Consider the following 18,582-nt stretch of genomic DNA (forward strand, 5'->3'; position numbering starts at 1 on the left):
TTACAGCTGGAGTATTGAAGCTGCTGTAAGAAAGTAATTTAAATTCACGGCTGCAGGGCAGGGAGATTTGACGGACCGGGCCTGTTGTCGGTCGGTCGGGGGACCTGGCTGGCTGTGCTGCACCTGGGGCGGACCGCCCCCCGCCTCGTACCACTGCCTTTTTCCTGCCTGCCCTGCCACAGCAAACAGCCAAACGGAAGTCTTCACGATGTCAGCACTGTCGTCGGAGGGAGGGAGGGCTTTGCTTAAGTAGGGAGTAGGGAGACGAGCCTCGCGGCTGAATACATCCAGCCCCGCAGGAACCCTGCGACCCTAGGGGGCGTCCCCACAGGATCCCCGTGACCCAAAGGGGGAACCCGCGGGATCCCTGCGGGTCCCGTGGGATTCCCGTCGTCCCCGTGCAGCTCTCTACTTGGTACATGTGGGTATCGATGCCTTGGGGAAATGCAGTAGGGAGGTTCTGGAAGCCAAATGTAGGCTCTTAGTAGGAAGTTAAAATCTAGAGCCTCCAGGGTAGCATGTTCCATGCGCAGATCCCAAAAGTCAGGCAGAGCTCTAGAGTCTCAATGCGTGTATGAGGCAATGGTGCAGGAAGGAGGGTTTTAGATTTGTTAGGAACTGGGCGACATACTGGGGAAGGGGGAGCCTATTCCACAAAGATGGGCTCTACCTTAACCAGGGTGGAACCAGGCTGTTAGCGTCAACATTTTAAAAGGAGATAGAGCAGCTTTTAAACTAGAAACTGGGGGAAGGCCGACAGTTGCTCAAAAGAGTATGGTTCGGGACAAGGTATCTTTAAAAGATATCATCATAAAAGGGAAGACAGAGCATCCTGATAGTGAGATTGCAATACAGGCTGCAGTAGACCATGTTTTCTTAAATTCAGAGCAGGCTGATTTTAAAGATTGCAAATTATCCATGCCAACTGTGGAGCAAATTGTAAATAGATATAATAATAGCAGCTTTATTTATATCCCATCATACCTTTTCAGTTCAAGACGGTGTACAACAAGATGTGCTTAAGGACAACAAGATGGCATTATATCAGTTAGAATTGGGAAGGGGTAGAAGACAGTTGAATGAAATGTCTGTATGCAAATGCCAGAAGCCTAAGAAACAAAATGGGAGAGTTACAATACATATTGCACTAAATGAAAAGATAGATATAATAGGCATCTCTGAAACCTGGTGGAAGGAAGATAATCAATGGGACACTGTCATACTGGGATGTAAGTTATATTGTTATGATAGGGTGGATCGAATCGGTGGAGGCATAATATTATATGTTAAAAAGGGCCTTGAATTGAAAAGACTAAAAATTCTACAGGAGCAGAAGCACATCTTGGAATCCCTATGAGTAGAAATTCTGTGTGTAAGGGGGAAAAGGATAGTGATAGGAGTGTACTATCGTCTGCTTGATCAGGATGAATGGACAGATGCTGAAATGTTATCAGAAATTCGGGAGGCTAACAAACTGGGTAGCACAGTAATAATGGGTGATTTTAACTATCCCAATATTGACTGAGCAAATGTATCAGATGGGTGGAACTGGGTGGGCCTGGGGGGAGGGGTCCGGATTTTACTAAAGTAAAATCTGGTAACCCTAGATATTCTTCATGTCTGACCTTTTTTCTTTTCTCCGGGTTCAGGCTCTGGCTGCAGGGATTCTTTGGGTCCTAGCCAAACATACAGTTGTGAGCCCTACCATGCACTCCCATTTACTTCTTTTCTCATTTCCTTTTTCCATGCCCCTCAAAGATCTCAAATGGACTTCTCTCTTCTCTTTGCCTCTCCAGAAGTAGCATGAGGAAAACTGCAGGAGCTAGTTTATTCATTTTTCCATACCATTCTCTCAGGGGAGTTTAGTATGGTTTACATTCATTTATTCAGGTACTCAAACATTTTTCCCTGTCTGTCCTGGTGGGTTCACAATCTATCTAATGTACCTAGGGCAATGGGGGGGGGGGGGGGAGGGGGAATTAAGTGACTTGCTCAGGGTCACAACCTCAGGATGCTGTAGCTTTAACCAATGTGCCGCGCTCTCCCCCTATAAAGCAAGAAATCTTACAATTCTAGAGAGAAAGGGAATTAGACTCATACACTGCTTTATTTATGGTTACACATTCAAAGTGGTTTACATATATACAGGTACTTATTTTGTACCCGGGGCAGTGGAGGATTAAGTGACTTGCCCAGGGTCACAAGGAGCAGTGCTGGGATTTGATCCCATAACCTCAGGGGGGCAGAGGCAGCAGCTAAAACACTAGGCCACTCCTCACCAGTTCTAGCTGCAGGCTTTTGAGCGTACTTGAGGATTGTGCTTTTGCTAGAGTGAAAAGAGATGCAGGATGTGATACCTATGTTCAGAGAGTATGCAGTGGTGCCACAGGTGTGCTTTTATATCCCATGGGAGATTGTATCGGATGAGCTAGCCACCTCTACCAAGCTCTCTTCTCATCTCACAGAGTCCTTGTGGCCTATCTACAGAGCAAATGTTCTGTATATCCCAAATGGTTTTTCGTGAAAGGGATCAGTATGCAAGGCATTAGAACCTTTTCTATTTGCCATCAGGCATATACATTGAAGGTGTACAGAAAATTCTACCAGCTGGTGGCCCACAAAGACATGCTGTCCACATTGATACCTAGATCTTTTTCCTGGATGATGACTCCTAATGTTAAGTCTAGCATCATGTAGCTATAATTTCAGTTATTCTTCCCAATGTGCATCACTTTGTACTTGTCTATATCAAATTTAAAGTGCCATTGGATGCCCAGTCTCATAAGGTCCTCCTGCATATGCTCACAGTCCACATTTGACCTAATCATTTTGGATAGTTTTGTGTCATCTGAAAATGTGATCACCTCATTTATAAATAGGTTGCAAAGCACCGGTTCCAGTACAGGATCCTGTGGTACCCCACTATTCTCATAAGAATAGCCTTAATAGATTAGACTAATCGCCCATCTAACCTAGTATCCTATCTTCATGGAGGCCAATCCAAGTCACAAATACCTGGCAACAGCCCAAATAGTAGCAGCCTTCCATGCCAAAATTGGAGTATGTGCTGGGGGTAACTGACCATCCTAGGGATTTGAACCCACCACTTGGGAAGATAAAAGAAGTGCCTTTAACCACTTAGCCACATCAGCTGCCTTCATTAAGGGAACTGACCACCCAGGTCCCAGTTCACAATAGAACATTGCCTCTTATCCCAGGGCTATATATACATTTTATTTTTACCTAAACAGTATTCAATAAAATAATTTTTTAAAAACCCCAAACATTTATGGAGAAACTTTGAAAAGGCAAGGTACAGAAGGAGGCATAGGTTACAGAAGGTAGATCGTAATCAAAATGTAAAAATTAACATAAGACACAATAGGAGGGTAGGGAGTCTCAAAGCAAGATGAAATAGGCATTAGGATAATACCATCAGTGTGCTATCAAACATAGTGAAGACAGGGTAGGGTAGAGTAAAATGATGACATAGGTAGGAACGCAGAAGTAAAGTAGTACAGTATGTCTTCAGTACTTCAGAATTCGTGAATGTTTCAACGTGGATATAAAATTGGAAGGCCATTCCATAAGATGAGAGCTACAACACTAAAACAGCTTCTTCATCTATCAGAGCATACATGAAGGTGGGATTCTGTTGAGTGGAACAAAGAGACTGAAAAGAGTTCTAAGGGATTAAGAGACCAACAAATTGTAGCCAGCCAGAATAAAAGGGTTGGTGGGCTATGGTAAGAATCTTGAAAGGGAGGTGATATGGGGACAGAGGTCAGTGTTCAGCCATAAGGAGAGGGTAACTCTGTTATGTGTTGGTTCCATAGTAGTGGCATAGCCAGACAGCCAATTTTGGGTGAGACTGAGCCCAAATTGGATAGGCACATTTCTCTGTCCCTGCCCTACCCCCACTCTTCACCTACCTCCAGCACCTCACAACTCAAAATATAAATACGTACTTTAGCTAATGAAGATCCCTAAGCTCTGTCAGCTGAAAACTTCCTCCGAAGGTGGCCAGAACTCCCTTTTACCAACTTTGGCAAGCAGCAGCAATGCCTCTGAGCCGATGTTGGCACCATATGCATGCATAGTTCTCAGTGACTCAAGGATAGTGATGCACACTGCACAGCTTGGTAGAATGAAATTTCTGGCTGCCTTTGGAGGAGGTCCTCAGCTGGTGATGCTTGAAAATCCCCACCAGCTATTGCAAGGCTCAGGAATGGTTTAGAATGCTGGGGTCCAGGTCAGAAAATAAAGGAGGTGGCCCTCCCAATCTTTGCTTCCCTTCTATTCTCCCCACCTGCCATTACTATCATACTGATAGGCCCTCAAAAAATACTGAACACGAGTTCACAAAAATTGAATCCCAAGATGTTAAATTTGGCATGTACTGTATTACAATACTAGAGAAATAAAAACCAAAATGCATTTCATTAACTACTGAACACAATAGAAAGAAATCTGCTATGCACATTTCCCAGTTAACATATTCTATTTAATACTTTCAAAATAAAATGTTTATTTTTCTACCTTTATTGAGAGGGATCCCTGTTACTGGTGGTTGCAAAACACTGTTTTTTATTTTATTAAACTTTATTGATTTTCCAAATATGAACAGTGCAAATAATTAGTTGAACATCTAATAAAATAATAAAAGCACATCCATCTTTCAAACATCTATATGCAAGCATTTTAACCCACCACCCGTCTAATCAATAAAAGCACAAATACATAAAATACAAATAATCATTCACTAACATTTCCTTATATAGAATAAGAATGCAATCCCACCCACCTCCCACCCACTCTGTATGTATGTATTCAAAGGTGTAAAACTAAGATAAAAATAAGCCCCCCAACCTCCCCCCTTCCCTGGATGTGCATGAGGAAATAACAAAAATTAAGACTTATAAACAACTATGAGGTAATAAAAGATGTCAGCGGGCCCCAAACCAGTTTAAATATATTGCTATGCCCCAATACATCAGCATTCATTTTCTCATATTTATAACTGGAGCATAAATTCGCCTACCAAAGCATTGCTGAGGGCTGGTAATCTGGCCAACAGCAGGAAACTACCCCAGAGGCTCTTCTTGAAGATGGAAGAGGCTAATGGGGTGTGATTGACACCAGTAGCGCAATAAGGAAGAGACTCCCTGGGAACAGCCAGCTGAGAGGGAGAGCTTTTGGGAGGGCAGTGGCCGTCAGAGCTCCAAAGAGAACCACTAGGCTACAGCAGGAGCAGGCTCAGCTGGCCTGGAAAGACAGCAACCACCTACCCTTGAGAGCTTCTACAGATGGGTGAGATCTTGGGGATTGAGGGAGGGTGGTTTGGAAAGGAGAGAAGGGATTTAAGCAAACAGCCACACCCACCTATGTGACTAAACTGAGAAATTTGGGAGAAGCTGCAGTTACAGTGTTGGCAGTCAGAACTGGAGGAGGTGCAAAGGTTCAAGAGACTAAAACAGAACTGAGAATTAAAAGGTTCAAAAGATTGAGTTAATGGGTTTGAATATTTGAAATATAGGCTAATGCTGTTTTAATTACATCAGTATTTCTTTTAAGTGTGTGATCAATGAAACTATTGAAAGCAGTGGCGTACCAAGGGGGGGGGGGGGGCGGTCTGCCCCAGGTGCAAGGCCCGAGGGGGTGTTCACCTGGTCACTTACCGGGGAATAGGCTGCCGCCAGGGAAAGAAAGAAGCCGGTGCTGAATTCTCCCTCCCTGCTGCTTCTCTTCCCCGAGCCGAGCAACTCTAGCCGGTCCGACGTCAGAATTTACTGGCTGGCCCGGAACGTCCTCTCTGACGTTAGAATTGACGTCGGGCAGCCAGAGTTGATCGGCCCGCGGGAAAAGAAGGAGGACGAATTCGGCGCAGGCCTGTTTCCGATGGCAGTGGCAGCCTTTCCCCGGGGGTGGTGGCAGCATGGTGGTGGTAGCGGCGGTGGCATGGGGGAGGGAAGGGAGAAAGAAAGAAAGGGGGGGAGCCAGAAAGAAAGCAAGGGGGGGGGGACAGGGATCCAGAAAGAAAGAAAGGGGGCAGGGTGAAAGAAATAAAAAAATGGGGCATGGGGAAAGAGAGAGAAAGACAGACATACAGAAAGAAAGGGGGCATGGAGAGAGAAAGAAAGAAGGGGACAGTATGAAACAAAGAAAAAGTTGGGGGAGGGAATGAAGTCTGGAGGAGAGGAAGCACACAGGAGGCTGAAAGAAGGGAAGAAATATTGGATGCACAGTCAGAAGAATAAAGTGCAACCAGAGACTGATGAAATTACCAAACATAAAGGTAGGAAAAATGATTTTATTTTCAATTTAGTGATCAAAATGTGTCCGTTTTGAGAATTTATATATGCTGTCTATATTTTGCACTATGGGCCCCTTTTACTAAACTGCAATAGCAGTTTTTAGCGCAGGGAGTATCGAGAGCAGCGTGGGGCATTCAGCACAGTTCTCTGCTCTAAAAAACGCTATCGCGGTGTAATAAAAAGGGAGGGGGTATATTTGTCTATTTTTGTATAGTTGTTACTGAGGTGACATTGCATAAAGTCATCTGCCTTGACCTATGAAAACCCGCGGAATATAAATGATAATTAACATTTTCTCTGCGTACAATGTGCTTTGTGTTTTAAAACATTTATTGTTGGTAGATCATTTTGACTTGGCCACGAAGGTAACGGGGAGGGAGGGAGGGAGGGGAGCTGCTGAAAGACATCTAGTAATCCTTGCAGGCTTGACTGCAGGGAATTATTTTTGTAAAATCATGTTTTGTTATGTGACTGGCATTATTTAGACTTTAATTTCTATGAATGAATAGAATGAAAATGATATAAAATTACTTGCTTGTTTTTATGTGCGTGCGCTGAAGGGAAATGGGGAAGAGAGTGGGGAGAAGACGCTGATTTATAAATTGACAATTGTACAGAATATTGTTTCTTTTTATACTTTAATATAATAAGTTCAATATAAAACAATTCAAGGTGGTTTGTGGGGATGAGGACCGAGCTTACGGGGATTAGTCCAATAAAATGGTATTTTCATATTTCTCATTATTTGTTTTATTTTTATTTGTTAATTTGTAAAGTGGTGATTGTTATGTATCAGTTTTTCAAATTTACATCTACTGTCTTTATATTTTGTACAGTATTAGAGGACATGTATTACTGTTTTTGAGGTGTTGTGGTGTTGCATTGTATGCAGAGTCTGGTTTCTTGGCAGTTCAGTTTAACTTTTGTCTACATATTTCTATTTTTAGTTTGTGATTATTTCATATTGGGCAAAGGTGTATCTGTCTGTGTGTATGAAAGGGACATGGCTTTCTGATAGCATCGACTGTACTGGATCAATTGACTGTGCAGGATCTGGTTTGTTTAGTTTTACAATGTATGTGTTGGTGTTCTAGTGCTCACTGCAGTGTTTAATTTGCTGCCTTTTCCTAGGTACACTCTTGTTGTGCAATATGTAGATTGTTACTAAAAATCATATTTTTCATATAGATGGGGGGGGTCAAAAAATGATGGGCCCCGGGTGTCACATATGCTAGGTACGCCACTGATTGAAAGTGTTTATGAAAAATGGTTTATGACTAGGCCTATGTACAGTAGACTCTCAGTTATCCGGCATCCATGGGGATTGGTAGATGCCGGATAAATGTAGTTTCTGCTTGCTTCAGTGTTACCATTAAAAATAGGCCTAATTAATACTATACCCCAAACCATAAACTCTGCATTATCTTGATATTAATATTTAAATACAGTAAATAAAAGCAAAGAATCCTAAGGCCTGAAATTCCTTTCTGCCTTTTCCTTCTCAAGTTCCAGCTTCCTCCATTCTCTCTCTCACTTCAACTGCAGTTTTGCCTTCTTTTCCACCTCCCCTTTCTGGTCTGAGTCACTCTCTCTATCATTCCCCCCACCTCTACTTGTAGGTCAAACATCTGTTCCTTCCTTCCCACTCTCCTTTCTGGTCTGGGCCACTTTCTCTCCCTCCCCACCCTCCCCCACTTATGGTTCCAACATCCAACCATCTTCCATATCCCTTCCTCACCCCTCCACACTTTTGATCAACCTCTCCCACCTGGGCCTTCCCTTCCTTACTGTGGGTCTAGTCCCCCTTGCCTGCGGCTCTCGCCCCTCCATCTCCCAAACCATGAGCAGCAGCCACAAATCTCCCTCCCTCCAGCCCCAGCAGCAGTATTTGGTTCTGACAACACCCCTCCCTCCCTCTGGCCCCTAAAGCAGCAGCTGGTCCTGACCCCCCCCCCATCCCTCCCTCACTTACCCAAAGCAACAGTGGTAGCTGGTGAGTAGAGGCAGCGCTGTAAACAGGCTGCTTTCAGCCAGCCTTGGCAGGGCCTTCCCACTGCCACATCAGAAGTGATGCAGCAGAGGAAAAGCCCTGCCGGGGCTGGCTGGAAAGCAGCCTGTTTATAGTGCTGCCTCTGCTCACCGGCTGCCACTACTACTTCGGGCAGAGAGATGTTAGGACCACCTTTGCTGCTTTGGGAGGGAGGGTTGTCGGAACCGGCTGCCTGCTGCTTCAGGGGCTGGAGGGAGGGAGGAGGGGTTGTTGGGTCAGGAGCACATGACTTCGAAGTTGTCGGGTGAGGATCATGGAAGGCAATTTTTTTTTTTTGCTGGTTAGTTGAGAGTGCTGGAAAGGTTTATTGCATTACAACGGGGATATTTTAAGAAGTTTCAGGATGTGTGGAAACCATTGACAAAGTATTGTAAAGATTAATTTGAATTTGTTTCCCTTATATTTATCAACTTAAGGTATAGGGAGGGGGGAAGTTTATTATTATATGTTTTATATGAAAATGGAATATATGGGAGGGAGGGATGGGAAAGGGGAAGGGATAAGAATTTATGAAATATATCAATGATTGTTTGTAAGTGATGTATTTATTGTTAATATGAATGAATATATTTAACACTTAATGTATTTTTGAAAATGAATAAAGAATTAAAAAAAAAAAAAAAAGAGTGCTGGTTTCTGAGCACACTGCCAAGACCCTCATCCATAACCTCGTCACCTCTCGCCTAGACTACTGCGACCTGCTTCTCACTGACCTTCCGCTAAACCATCTCTCTCCCCCTTCAATCTGTTCAGAACTATGCTGCATGCCTCATATTCTGTCAAGTCACTTCATTGGCTCCCTATCCTTTTCTGCATACAGTTCAAACTCCTCTTACTGACCTAGAAGTGAACTTGCTCCACAGTTTCTCTCATCTCTCCCCCACCCTCCCCCTGGGCACTCTGCTCATCAGGTAAGTCTCTCTTATCTGTCTGCTACAGCCAACCCCAGACTCCGTCCCTTCTTCTTTACTGCACCATACGCCTGGAACAAACTGTCTGACTTGATACATCAAGCTCTGTCTTTGGCAGTATTCAAATCCAGACTCAAAGCCCACTTCTTTGAAGTTGTTTTCAATTCCAAATTCCAACCTACCTTCTAATCACTAATATCTGTCTTATTCCCTTTGTAATTCCCCAACTGAGAATAGTATATTGATGCACCTTTTTGTCCAGCTTGTCTTTGACTAGATTGTTATCTCTTTTGAGCAGGGACTGTTTCTTCAGTGTTTTGATGCACAGCACTGCGTATGTCTAGTAGTGTTACAGAAATTATTATTATTATTAGTATATGCATTGGAAGCTGCAAAAACACACCTTGCTTGTTTCATTTCCAAGCATCACTGCCATTATATATGTACTTGTATTTCCCCTTATCAAAAGATCCAACACATCTAAGCTGCTGACTGGCTCCAGAATCACCTGACAGGGTCGAGTCAATCCTGAGATTATCCCACTGCATGCAGGGACTTGTAGTCCTGATCTCCCTATTGCATTCTCTAAGAAAAAACAAACCCACGCATGCAGTGTGATAAACCCAGCACTGGTTCATTGCTGTTGGGTGAATCTGGTGTCAGTGGGTAATGCTCACTCAGCCCAGCTTCTTGATCAGCACAGGTTTCGCAACTGTTTGAGAAAGCCAACACTTCACAAAATCACCTTGATCATTTAACATAAAATGTAAACTTTATTGTTCATTACAATTATCACTTGATTTCCAAGAAGGTTCAACTCCTCCTGCAAGGGGTTGGGTGGGGGGAATCACAACCTCCGGTTCTCTTCAATGGAATGCGACAGTAATAAACCTTATCACCTTTTTAATAGGAAATAAACAATAAAAGCAGCAGTTCCTGTTGTATGAATGGCAGCACCATTAAAGCTTTAAAAAAAAAAATCCTTTGCTTTCTTCATCTTTATACATTAAATGAAAAACAACAGTCTTCACTTACTCAATACAATGTGCTTCAACTTGTATGAGTTTTGGGTGGAAAGTTCACTTTGCATTGATATGGAATATGTCATTGTATCATACACACATGTTCATAGTATCTATGCCCACAGGAGCAGTCCAACTTTGATTATCGAGTTCTTCTAATCTTTTATTATAGTAGACTACTGAACTGATACAGTTTAGAGGATTACATTTACACATTGAACATTATGTTAACATTAAGTGCTTCTTCAGAATACTAGGAACTTGTACATATTCTACGTACTTGGCTGATAAGGGCTGAAATGGTAGAGGTAATGCAGTTTATCTTTCCCTTGGCTCAGAACAACGGGTATTCTGAACATTAGCCTCAGATCCTGGCGTGTTGCTTTTGTCTTTAGACCACTTAAGGATTAGGAATCTCCGTGATGGGCAGGGCATTTTGTGCTACAAAATCTTTTAGTATAGGCCAGGGGTAAAGACCCTCCTCGAGGGCCGCAATCCAGTCGGGTTTTCAGGATTTCCCCAATGAATATGCATGAGATCTATTTGCATGCACTGCTTTCATTGTATGCTAATAGATCTCATGCATATTCATTGGGGAAATCCTGAAAACCCGCCTGGATTGTGGCCCTCGAGGAGGGACTTTGACACCCCTGGTATAGGCCAAGTCTCCCTGATCCTTTTTTTCCCCTCAACCCATGCTTTGAGGGGACACTGATCATTCAGTAGTGTGAACCAGCAACTACGCTTTTCCAAAAGTGGCAAGAGCCCACTGACACTAGAAGCCAAAGTAGCCCTAAAAAACAGTTGTTATGTTTTAATTTGTTTAATACTAGATATTTTACAGTAATATTCACCCAGTGGTGTAGCAAGAATGAGAGGTGCCCTCTTCCCCACCCACCTCCTGCCATGTGCGTGCACCGCTTCCCTTCCCCTCATACCTCTGTAACGTTCCTGGCGCGAGCAGCAACCCCCAAGCTCAGGGATCTCAAAGTCCCTCCTTGAGGGCCGCAATCCAGTCGGGTTTTCAGGATTTCCCCAATGAATATGCATTGAAAGCAGTGCATGCACATAGATCTCATGCATATTCATTGGGGAAATCCTGAAAACCCGACTGGATTGCGGCCCTCAAGGAGGGACTTTGAGATCCCTGCCCAAGCTGCTGTCGCACCAGCATCGGCTCTTCCTCCAACATCACTTCCTAGGCACGGGTCTAAGAAGTGATGTCAGACGAAGAGCTGACACAACAGCAGCTTGGGGGCTGCTGCTCAGGAACATCATAGAGGTACAAGGGAAGCGATGCGTATGCGCGGCAGTGAGAGGAAGGGGGTGCAGAGAGGTGGACAGATGCCTGTGCCCTCACCAAGATGGCACCCGGGGCGGACCATCCTCCACCCCCACCTTACTACGCCAATATATTCAAATGACCCCGACAACTGTCTTGGTTTTTATTCACCTTTGGCTGGTGCCATCTACCTACAGTAGTACATAGATTTATCTAGTGTCAGAGTCTTCACCATGGGCACTCCCTAGCTTACTAAAAATCCCTTCCTATGATTTTTTTTATTGTAATGAAAAGGTGTTTTCTGTGGAATTATCCCTACACAGATTAGAAGAAAGCAAATGCAACACTATTACACTGAAGCAGCAGGGTGTGGCATAGCCTCACGCAAGCCCCCGAAAGACTGCATTAACATTACAGATCCTTTTGAAGGTCATGAAAATCCCACCATTTGCTCCAGATTTTTATTGTGAAATGGGATAGCCGATGTAGCGCGTGTAATGGCTAGAGAGTGTTCTTTTTGACCATACTGCTTGCTTCTTAAATTGAAATCACCTTGCAGAGACAAAGATGAGGCGGTGTGATAAATATTCATCATTTACTCTCCCTATTGCTCAGTTCATTTCAGTTGTTAAAGGCTTTCAGTCCAGGTAAATTCATCAGGGAATCGATTTAACCCTTCTTTTCACCTTACCCGTCAACTGTCATTACCAAGCAAGGTGCCAAGTTCAATACAGAAATGTGTTAGGAAAATAATGTCTCACATTAAGGATTCTGCATACAGAGTGTATTAATCAACTCAACTCAAACGGTTGATTAATATATCACGTGTTCACAATGTGACTTTTGTACTAATCAAATACAGTGGAGAAATCAAGGTATAGCACACATTATTTCAGCCTTCTTCATAGAACACCTTCCACTCTAAACAATCTCTACATGGAAATTAACGTTTCTAGAGCCAGCTTTCTTCTTTGAACAGCACTGGAATTGTGGAACACATCCTGCGTAACAGAGTGCATTTTCATTCACACAAACCCAAGACCTTCATACGCCAAACAATGAATAAAGTCTCCCCCGTAACAGACTCTAACCTCTCCTTGTATAAATCAAACTACTGGGTCTCCAGTACCCAAACTGCATGCTACACGTTAATCCAAATATCCTAAAGGCAATGTAGTTAAAAGATTTTTATGAAAAATACAAAAATTGATAGATTAAAGTGTTTAGCATGTATCTTTTGGACACTGCTTTTCTAAGTGTGACTCACCAAGCAGAACAAAACACCAACCTGTTTGCATGAAAAGCCCTCTCTCCAAAACAAACTTCATTCCGATAGTAGCTGCTCATGTGATGATATGCAACAATTCCACTTACACCTTTTACATACCCAGTTAAGTCTTTCTTTGGATTTATTCATATATACATACCAAGATATCTGTCAAAATGCCACACAAATCTCCTTATCCTTCTGCATATCAATTTGTCACACTATCTTATACAGTGCTGACAGAAAGTTCCTTTATAGGGTGTTGGCATAACCTTTGAAACAAACAGGCAGTGTCTATATGGGCACACATTGGCGTGGTTCTGTGAATTTCTGTGTAATATTTTACAGGATTTTTTTTTCAGTTGTTATTTGGAATAAAGGTCATTGTGCTTCTGGATTAGCTTTGAATAGCATGCAGCACACATACTGGAAACATGATTGGGTTTCATATTAATAAATGCACCCCATATTACACAGAGACTTTATGCATAGTTTGAATTGTGCATACTATATTTTGCCTTCACCTTAGTTATTTGAAGTGTTTGGTGTCACAGTCTTCAGTGGAAGGCATCACAAGTGTTCAGAGAAAAATAATAACATGTTTTAAAAGGAAATTTTTCCTCAGTCCTCCCATGGATGGGGGAGGGAGGGGGAGTAAAAAGGGATGGGAGAAGAATAACATAATTGGCGGAAACACCATTTTAAAAAAAATAAAAAATTAAATACCACATCTCATTAAAATGGATGAGCTGCTTAATTTTTATCTTCATAGAGTTGACAGGTACAAGAGGTATCTCTCATCTGTAGCTCTTCAAAGAGATGGAGTAGAACTCAGCAGGCCCCTCACCAGTTAAAGGATCATAAACTTACTGGGTTTTAAGTATGCTAGTTGTGCCTGAAGCTTAGGTCTTAGCTGCTCCAGATATGTATTCCTTTGTGCCATTGAAGTTTTACATATTGTAGTTTCCTCTTCATAACCCTGAGCTGTGACATCTAGCACATTACACCATCAGTTGGCCTTCTCTGACTTCCTCGCCCTGGCCATGTACGCTTGGAAGAAAAAGTGGCAGAAGAGTACAAAGTAACTGAGGTACATGATGGAGGACCAGACGATATTCTGGACGTGAGAGGGACACTGGCCTTGTTGCATCCAGGAAAAGACCAAATAATTCACCACACAGCCCACCATCATCTGAGTGATCTGTGTCAAGGTGACAAACATGGCGAACTTGCGCGAGAGCTGGAAGCCAGCAGCCCGTAAGGCATAATAAGTGTACATTACAGCATGGACGCCATAGTTCATGGTCATAAACCAGCCACCTCCAGCTACCATATCTTTGTAAGAGTACCAGGAGTAAAGTAACACAGTAATATGATGATACCAGTGTAGAAAGATGAGCTTTTGTTTTCTAAGGATGATGAAAATTGTATCTCCTGTCAAAAGGAATGAAGAAACAATAATGTTATAATAATAAAAAAATAATTTGAACCAAAATAACCTGCCCTAATAAGTATTATAAGTAGACTGCTATATAGACAAGTCAGACCTCATTTCTGTACTTTGATTGACCCATGTGCATGTGAAAATGGGCACCTTTTACAAAAAAAAACCAAGGGTTTGCTGGCAAGTGACTATTCCACAACAGTACACTGGGAGCAGGCTAGTCAATATGCAGCTGGTGGTGGCCATTATACTGATAGAGGATCATAAAGTAGACTCTGGGGAGGAAGGCCCTATAGTTAGGTGGGTGATGGGGGTGCTATCTTGGGTCAGTACCCAGAAACTATGCAGATGCCAGCTGATACTCAGTGGTGGTACCTCTATAGCTGTGCGACCAGGCAGAGCGCCCAGGGCAGAAATTAAAGAGGGGGCCCCAGTCCTTTCTTTTCCTTGCATCCTCCCCCGATCTCCCCATCTGCCATTTCAACCACACATAAAACAACTTTAAATGACTTCTTTACACACAAAACACAGATAGGCCTTTACCAAATACAGAACAAGGGATTGTAAATAGAAATGGGAAAACTAAGAAATTAAACTCAGCAAGTATAACAACACAGTCTGTACACAAATAAATTGTATTTAAACTCAAATAACTTGTATTTAAACTAAACTACTTATACTTAAACTCTGCTCTTAATTTGCTGTAAACTCCCTGTATTTAAACTACTGCACAGTCTTGTATGTCCAAACATTTAAATCTATTGTATATCTTATATGTCCAATTACACTCCATTGTGTATGTTTACTTGTAGACCGTTCTGAGCTACTGGGAGGACGGGATAAAAATCTAAATAAATAAATAAATATACACAGGAGTCTCAGGTCCAGGTCCAGTGAAAGTTAGCCACCTCCTTTACTGTGACTGGTAGGGATCCAGAAGCCCTACCAGTTGAAGACTACCTCCTCCAGTGTGTCCAGCTTAGGTATTTAAATTTTGTACTTGGGCAGGGATCAGGGGGAAAGGACAGGAAGAACGTTTAGTGTCCAACCACTTTGGCCCATGGAAGTGGCTTTAGGTATCTGGCCAATTGGAGTATTAGACCACTTCCAGTGCATCCCAGGATGCACCGGGAAGAAGGCCTAAAGCCCTGATTGGGGCCAGGGTCCTTAAGGCCCCCTCCTCCAATTTGAAGAGGTGAGCCTGCCGGCCAGAGGGAATAGGCATCCTTACGGCTGGTCTTTATTCAAAAAAGTATGGGGTGGGATGTGTCAAGGTGGTCTAAGGGGTGCCAGAGTGGAGTCTTGAGGTTTGGGGGGGGGGGGGGGTCGGTGGTTGGGGGGTTCGGGGATCAAAGGGACCGGCAACAGGAGGGTGTGGGCATCCCTCCTACCAATTATGATGAGGGTATCAGGGGGTCGGCATCAACACTACTCTCATCTGCAAACTGCAACTCATCCAGAACACAGCTGTTAGACTAATCTTCAAATTAAAGAAATTTGATTCAATCACAACCTTCATCAGGCAACTACATTGGCTCCCAATTTCATCCCGGATAATTTTCAAATCGTCATGTATCCTACACCAGAGTCTATACGGAACCTCAGCAGCCCCTCTTATTCAATTATTCTCTACTGCTTGGTCGACACCAAAAGGAATCCTTAACAGAATCCAACTAAACCTGCCATCCACAAAATACCTCCACTATAAGCAAATTTTCCACTCTATGCTAACTTAAACCTGGAATGACCTACCAGAAACCATCAGGAAAGAAACAAACTACACTACTTTCAGAAAAACCTGAAGACTTACCTCTTTGACAATTAACTGTCTTCAATTCTATATAGTACCCCCTACTTCTAGGTCCCTCCTCTTTCTTCTCCATGCCCCCTTCCCACACTACTTTCCCCTTCTTCTTTGATCTGTCGCCTTTTGCCTGTATAGGTATGCATGACTCACAAATGGAAGATTATATTATATTAGAAAATGTTGACAATGGTAGGCCATGTGGTGTCAATGATGGACATTCATCCAATGGCATGCCTCCAATGATAGACATCCCTTCATGCCTCCATAAGCTCAATGGACCTTATTTTGTCTCAATCTGTGGGAAATCTCCAAGATGTCATATCTGTTGCCAGTCCTCTATGGGACTCGCTATCCTGGTGGACAAACCAATCCATTCTAGCAAAAGGACTCCCCTTCCAAATTCAAGCTACTCTAATGACATATGTGTCCGATCTGGGGTTAGGAGCTCACCTGGACTGGATCTGTGCCCAGGGCACATGGTCTGCTTAGGATAAAACTTCATCAGATAAACTTCCTAAAACTCAGAGAAATATGGAGTGCACTAAAGACTTTCAGAGACTGTACCAATATAACCTTTTTGGATAACTAGAAAACCAGGTGGCCATGTATTACATAAATAAGCAGGGAGGGACAGGGTCATATTTCTTGTATTGGGAAACCATTAGACTATGGAAATGGCCATTTCTCACAGGATATTTCACAGGGCCACATATCTGGTGGGCAAGAGCAATGCTCTGGCAGACAAACAATTTGAGTTCTCTGATCCTATGAGTGAACACTGAATGATAAAGTCATTTTAAGGATCTTTTGGAAGTCAAGAAACCTTTTGATAGATCTTTTTGACACTCTAACAAGAAAGTTGCTCAGTTTTGCTCCAAGGTAGGGTCACACACAGGGCCAGCTCTACCTATGGACCAGGGGAGGCTCTGGCCCAGAGTGCCAATGATAAAGAGTACCAAAATCCCAGTCAGATATTTATCTCTCTTTCATTCCCTCTGTGGGCAGGGAGGGAGAGATGTTAGATTGGGATTCAGGATTTTGGTGCTCTTTATCACCAGCACTGAGGTGGGAGACTTAAGAAAGAGAAGGTGGTACAGGATCATGGGTGGTGGGGGGAGCCAATGCAAAAGTCACAGTCCCTCAAGCTGGCCCTGGTGACACAGCAAACTAATCTTGGATGCCTTCCTTCTGCATTGTAGAAAGGGCCTTCTATACGCATATCCTCCAATTCTCCTGATTGTAAAAAACATTTTTGTTCTGAAATTCAAACAAGACAGGGAACCTTGATTCTCATAGCCTCTTACTGGCTAAGATAGGTGTGGTTCCCACTTCTGCTAAATCTAACCATCAAGCCGAGATATTTTCCAAAACTGATTATGCAAGAGCACGGAATGCATCTCAGCTTCTAGCCCTCAGTTTGGATGCTGAAAGGTTGACAATGAGTCCAATGAGGGCTGGATTCTCTAATACCACTGGTAAAATCTGACAGGTCACTGTAGTGACCGTAAATTTAACAATTCAAAAAACTATGAGTCATTCTCAAAGAACTGTGTATGCAAATGGACGTTCACAGAGGTTTTACATGAGATCAGTCGCTGGTGATAGCGATCAGCACATATGCAGAATAGTCCGTGGAAAGAAGCATGGGAGGATAGGAGGGGCGGAGAACTACCAGCAATGCTATGTCGTTGTGTCAATCACAGGCGTGCCAGCGCTATTGGATGGAGGGGAAGGAAAGGGATGTGCAATCGTCGGCTTTCAACAAGCACATATAAGACACACCTTTAATACATGCTTCGAATACATGCACTCGAGATGAATGCTTTTGAGACTTTTTTCCCATCACTGTATTGCTACAATTTATGTGAATTGTGTGTTTAAAAATTTTTTTTTAGCATGCGCTACAGCCAAAAACATGCACCTGAGACATGCTTTTCACAGTACCAGCACCCCCGGACCACTGGTAATTTTTGGTTATTAAAAGCTGGCACTTCGCTTGGAGAAACACCCGGTGATGATGCCCGACACTAAGAAGGATTCCACTAAAAGGGCAAATGAATTTAAATGGAAAAAAATTTGCTGTTTGCTATGAGGATAAAGCCATAGGTTGTTTTTTTTTTTTTATCACCCTCACACAATTTTTAAAAATGTTTTAACTTGCACAGATTTGATAATCTAAAAACTGATCATGGCAATGAACAATATGAAGATGTACAAAAACATCACACAGAGCCACAAAAAACACACAATAAGACCAGGCTCAAAGAGATCCAAAAGGAGAAAGAGAAGATGCAATAGGACAACAATATTTAAAGCAAATTACAAATAAGTAGCGGGACATAAGAGGCAAATAGAGAAGAAGGTACAAAAAAACCCAAACCCCCTCTTTTACAAACGCATCGCGCGGGTTTTAGCGCCAGTAGTGGCGGTAACTGTTCGTAAAAGAGGGGGAAATTCACTCAAGTAATAAAATCAGCAAAGGTCC

At 42.9% G+C, this 18,582-nt stretch overlaps 1 protein-coding gene across 3 annotated transcripts in view; it reads right to left on the minus strand.

The window, feature by feature from the left end:
* Positions 1 to 12,411: 12,411 nt before the first annotated feature.
* ELOVL6 (ELOVL fatty acid elongase 6) overlaps positions 12,412 to 18,582 on the minus strand; it is a 166,642-nt gene continuing 160,471 nt past the window's right edge. For all 3 annotated transcript variants that reach the window (XM_033955475.1, XM_033955484.1, XM_033955494.1), the window contains one exon: positions 12,412 to 14,280. In XM_033955475.1, the coding sequence (XP_033811366.1) occupies positions 13,856 to 14,280 (425 nt within the window). In that variant the 3' untranslated portion in view covers positions 12,412 to 13,855. The remainder of the gene's footprint in view (positions 14,281 to 18,582) is intronic.

This window comes from Geotrypetes seraphini, chromosome 1 (assembly GCF_902459505.1).
Source record: "Geotrypetes seraphini chromosome 1, aGeoSer1.1, whole genome shotgun sequence".
Lineage (NCBI taxonomy): Eukaryota > Metazoa > Chordata > Amphibia > Gymnophiona > Dermophiidae > Geotrypetes > Geotrypetes seraphini.